General features: G+C 41.0%; 1 protein-coding gene across 1 annotated transcript in view; it reads left to right on the plus strand.

The window, feature by feature from the left end:
* The window catches only part of LOC123956867 (phosphatase and actin regulator 3-like), a 34,772-nt gene extending 31,076 nt beyond the window's left edge, over positions 1-3,696 (plus strand). The window contains exons 5-6 of the mRNA XM_046029360.1: positions 2,650-2,726; positions 3,155-3,696. Of these exons, the coding sequence (XP_045885316.1) occupies positions 2,650-2,726; positions 3,155-3,170 (93 nt within the window). The 3' untranslated portion in view covers positions 3,171-3,696. The remainder of the gene's footprint in view (positions 1-2,649; positions 2,727-3,154) is intronic.
* Positions 3,697-4,939: the final 1,243 nt, after the last annotated feature.

Here is a 4,939-nt window from a genome sequence, read left to right on the forward strand (position 1 = left end):
CTGACATGCACTGTGAGCTGTAAGGTCTTATATAGACAGGTGTGTGGCTTTCCTAATCAAGTCCAATCAGTATAATCAAACACAGTTGGACTCAAATGAAGGTGTAGAACCATCTCAAGGATGATCAGAAGAAATAGACAGCACCTGAGTTAAATATGAGTGTCACGGCAAAGGGTCTGAATACTTATGACCATGTGATATTTCAGTTTTTCTTTTTTAATAAATTTGCAAAAATTTCTACATTTCTGTTTTTTTCTGTCAAGATGGGGTGCTGAGTGTACATTACTGAGAAATAAAATGAACTTTTTTGATTTTTGGAAAATGGCTGCAATGAAACAAAGAGTGAAAAATTTAAAGGGGTCTGAATACTTTCCGTACCCACTGTACATCCATGTTACGCTACATATTGCTTTCACATATTACTTATATCACTAGGAATTATTGTTATATAATGCTGAGAAGTTCTGAAAAATATTGTTAAAGATAAATTATTGTAGGTCAGTGGTGGCCAAACGTTTTTGATTGTGGTCGATATATAGAAAAGTCACCGGCTCAAATTCTAAAAGAAACAAACTGGAACTCAAAACACAGACAGATCACGCTGACTAAATAACTGAATAACAGGCAAACTCAGAAACTCAAAAACACACAACTCAAAACCGACTCAGATCAGGATCATGACAATCTAAGTCACAACAATAGAAAAACACATTCTGATTAAACCAATACCACACAAACAATTAAATGTTTTCATGTTTTGATTGAATACACCGTGTAAACATTCACAGTGCAGGGTGGAAAAAGTATGTGAACCCTTGGATTTAATAAGTGGTTGACCCTCCTTTGGCAGTGATAACCTCATCCAAACGTTTCCTGTAGTTGCAGATCAGACCTGAACAACGGTCAGGAGGAATTTCGGACCATTCCTCTGTACAAAACTGTTTCAACTGAGCAATATTCTTGGGATGTCTGGTCTGAATCACTCTCTTGCCATAGCATCTCAGTCGTGTTGAGGTCAGGACTCTGACTGGGTCACTCCAGAAGGCGTACTTTCTTCTGCTGAAGCCATTCTGTTACTTCTGTGCTTTGGGTCGTTGTCCTGTTGCATCACCCATCTTCTGTTGAGCTTCAATTGACGGACAGATGGTCTTTCATGCTTCGTCTGTGGTGTCCTCCCATGAACTCCATTCTTCTATATTTTTTTACATGTGGAAATGTTTGCATGTTCCAGAGATTTCTGTGAGTCTTCAGCTGACACTCTAGGAATCTTCTTAACCTCATTGAGTATTCTGCGCTGTGCTCGTGTAGTTATCTTTGCAGTCAAGTACGGCCACTCCTAGGAAAAGTAGCAACTGAACTTTCTCCATTTATAGACAATTTGTCTTACTGCGGACTAATGAACATCAAGGCTTTTAGAGATCATTTTGTAACCCTTTCCAGCTTCATGTCAACAATTCTTAATCGTAGGTCTTCTGAGAGCTCTTTTGTTCAAAGCATGATTCACACCAGGCATTGCTTCATGAGAATAGCTAAATTAAAGTTGGTGTGTGTTTTTGTTTTATTAGGCAGGGTAGCAATAACCAACACTTCAAATCTCATCTCATTTATTGGACTTCAGGTTGGCTGACTCCTGACTCCAATTAGCTTTTGGAGAAGTCATTAGCCTAGACGTTCACTTACTTTTTCCACCCTGCACTGTGAATGTTTACACGTCGTATTCAATAAAAACATTAAAACATATAATTGTTTGTGTGGTATTAGTTTAAGCAGACTGTGTTTGTCTATTGTTCTGACCAAGATGAAGATCAGACCACATTTTATGATCAATTTATACAGAAATCCAGGTAATTCAAAAGGGTTCACATTTCTTGCAACTGTAATACATACAGTATATATATTATATCTACACAAAAGCATTACATGCATGTTTGCATCCAAAAAGGACCCACTAACAACCAGGTATTTCAAATGCATCGACACACAACAAGAAACACAAAGCATACAAGAACTTGAAGTTCACCACAGAGAATTATACAGTCACTGCTGAATACAAAACCCACAGTTCAACCACCAAGTGCTTATCTCAGTCCAAATCTGCACATGAGTCCATATATCAACAAAAACCTCCTCTTCTGGATCCCAGCAAGCAAACCAAATATAGCTTCAATACAAAAGCAGTGCCTCTTGTATCTAATAGACAAACTTAGTAATTCTCCGACAACACCGGAGATACCTTCCGTAGTCCATCAAGTGCACTAAGCTAACTGTCTGTCACTCAGGATTGACTGTGTCCCTTCCACTGGTGAGTTTGGTTTGAAAAACCACCACAGATATTCCCTCAGCTGACTGGTGGGTGTGTGTGACGTGGGTTACGCAGGCACATGCGCCAGTTGCCACAATACGTTAACCTTGCTACACATGTCTCTCTGTTGTGCATGTTCCCTGTCTGCCAAAGCGGGGGATGGCCCAACAATGTCACCCGCCCCTGCTAATAATTTACCCGCATTTTGGAGGAGGCAGTTGCTAATTTCAGACACTATTTCTCTATCTTCATAACATCCTCATCTGAACTTCAGCACCTGAGTGACTGCATTAATGTATGAAGTGACAAACCCGGACTTACGCCTGTTTGTTGCTTTTGTTTTGCAGGCAGCGATAAGGAAGGAGCTGAACGATTTCAAAAGCAATGAGATGGAAGTTCATTCTTCGAGCAAGCATCTGACAAGGTCAGTTTCAATGCATATTGTTCTTTTTTGCTGTTTTTGTCCCCTTTATTGGATTAATAGGGTCAATGTGACATTGTGCAAATTCTCAAAGGTGCATTATCCAACAGTTTCACATCAATGATTGCACACCCTGCAGAGTCGGGCTTAAATTTAGCTGCTACCAGGCCCCTCGAGATGAGAAAGTTGCACCACCTCTCCACTATAATGAATGTCTCTATATATTTAGCTTACATTTTGCCTGTGTCAAGACTGTCGGTAGCTAAAAAAAACCCTGAAGTAGCCGGAGTTGTGCTTACGCAAGGAGAGACCATTGGCTGCTTTTAAGAGCACTGTCCACTGGGCTATTAATAGGACTCTTGATTGATGAAACCTTAGTATGTGAATATTTCAGCCAACGCTCACACTTTGCCCTCTTTTCCCCTTTGCAGGTTCCACCGGCCTTAGCAAGGTTTCTTCTGTGAAGAGTTGCTGATATCTGGTTCTGTCAGTGAAGACCTTGCGCGGGGTCTTCTAGCGCCCTGCCCCACAGTCAGTGGGTGTCCTGGTACCAGCAAACGTTTGGAGGCTATGTCTCTAGAAATGGAGCTGCCAGTAAAGGTGGATGCATGCAGCAAGCTCCACCTCTGCTCAGAGGAACATGACCTTAACCCTCACTTCACCTTGTCAGACGAGCAGGAAGAATTGAGGTCATGCATTCGCCATAGACAAGCGGACTTTTTTTGTAAACAGACTCTTTTGAATGACGTCCTTTTCGATGCCACAGGGGGGAAACGTGCATGTGACCAATCGACCAGTCCCAGTCCAGTCTCGATAGTCACATCCTCAAGTTGTGTACGAGTCTCACTGATTCAGTTGGAGATGCGTTTCATATCAATAGTGTAAACAGAAACCTTGTCTGTGTGAAAGACAAAAATCCCTTTGTAAGCACTATTTATTGTATGCACAATACAGATTTTCAATTTGTAACAAACTTTGTCTTGTGTATAGTGTGCTTTTGGTGTGTTTTTTTAAAAGTGTATCATACATGCACAGAAATGTGTGATATTTATAAATGCGATTTCCTCTCAAAGGTCAGCATTAGTGATAAACGGGTGGTAGTCCCTTCAGAATGATCTCATCACTTTTGTGTCACACTGCCAGAGGAACTACAACAGAGAATTAGAGAAAGATAGTGTCTGACTGATGTAGGATCATACTTAGCCCTGAGCTTGTTATTCCCAGACAATTTAAATGACAGTTACTGTAGGTGCACATGAGATCACAGAAAAGCCTCTCTCGGAGGGTAGATATTAAATTGGATAAAAGAAAGCAGCAACCTTGCCGTCACCTCTGTCAGGTACATTCAGACTGGCAGTGTAGTTTTTAGCTTCTTTTCTGAGATCACATGCGTGTTATGTGAGTCACATTCTCCGTCCTGGCAGTGGTGGAGGAACAGATGGCGGCTCCAGTTTAAATTGTACTGTCTTCACTGTCTGGGGTAATAAAACGAGTGGCTAACTGACTGAGAGAGCTGTGGTGGCTGGTAGTAGCCAGTCCGGTCCAAAACAGCCTGGACACCTGTGGAGCTGTGTGGGAGGAACGAGGGATGCTCTCATCAAAGTGAGGGGGATGTCCTGACTTCCGGGTGTCCCTCAGATGGATGAAGGCCAAGGGTAAGCACACATATGTTCAGCAATTTTTTGCCAGCTATAAAGATGATGACTTTCTGTTTTTTTGTTAAAAAAAAGGCTTTAGATTCTAGATCACCTCATGCTTTCTTTGTTTTCTTTGTTCCATATATTCCTGAAAAATAATTTGACAGTAATTTAGCTGCATTGCACAGAATACACAATGTCACTGTTACTCAACAACACAGAATTTTAAACCACACAGTAGATTTATATCAACAAATGATGATTCTATAAAAAAAAAAATTCATGAGGACTCGAGACTAACAATGAACAAATATTACAAGTGATGGAGTTCTTTTTTTCCAAAACACACAGGCAAACTGTGTTTTAATTATGTAACTCATAATCACTGCGATGCATTCAGTTTTACATTTCAATTCCAGCCAGTTCCTGGAGCAAACGTCACTATTGAGCGTCATGTTAGCTCCTAATATGTTGTCTTCGGATATAGCTACCGGAAACAGGCACACGATGACAGCCTCAAATAAAGGCACGGCGCTCCAATGCAGCATGGATGTGTGCCGCAACCACACACTGGCATGA

This window comes from Micropterus dolomieu, linkage group LG18, assembly GCF_021292245.1.
Source record: "Micropterus dolomieu isolate WLL.071019.BEF.003 ecotype Adirondacks linkage group LG18, ASM2129224v1, whole genome shotgun sequence".
NCBI classification, from domain to species: domain Eukaryota; kingdom Metazoa; phylum Chordata; class Actinopteri; order Centrarchiformes; family Centrarchidae; genus Micropterus; species Micropterus dolomieu.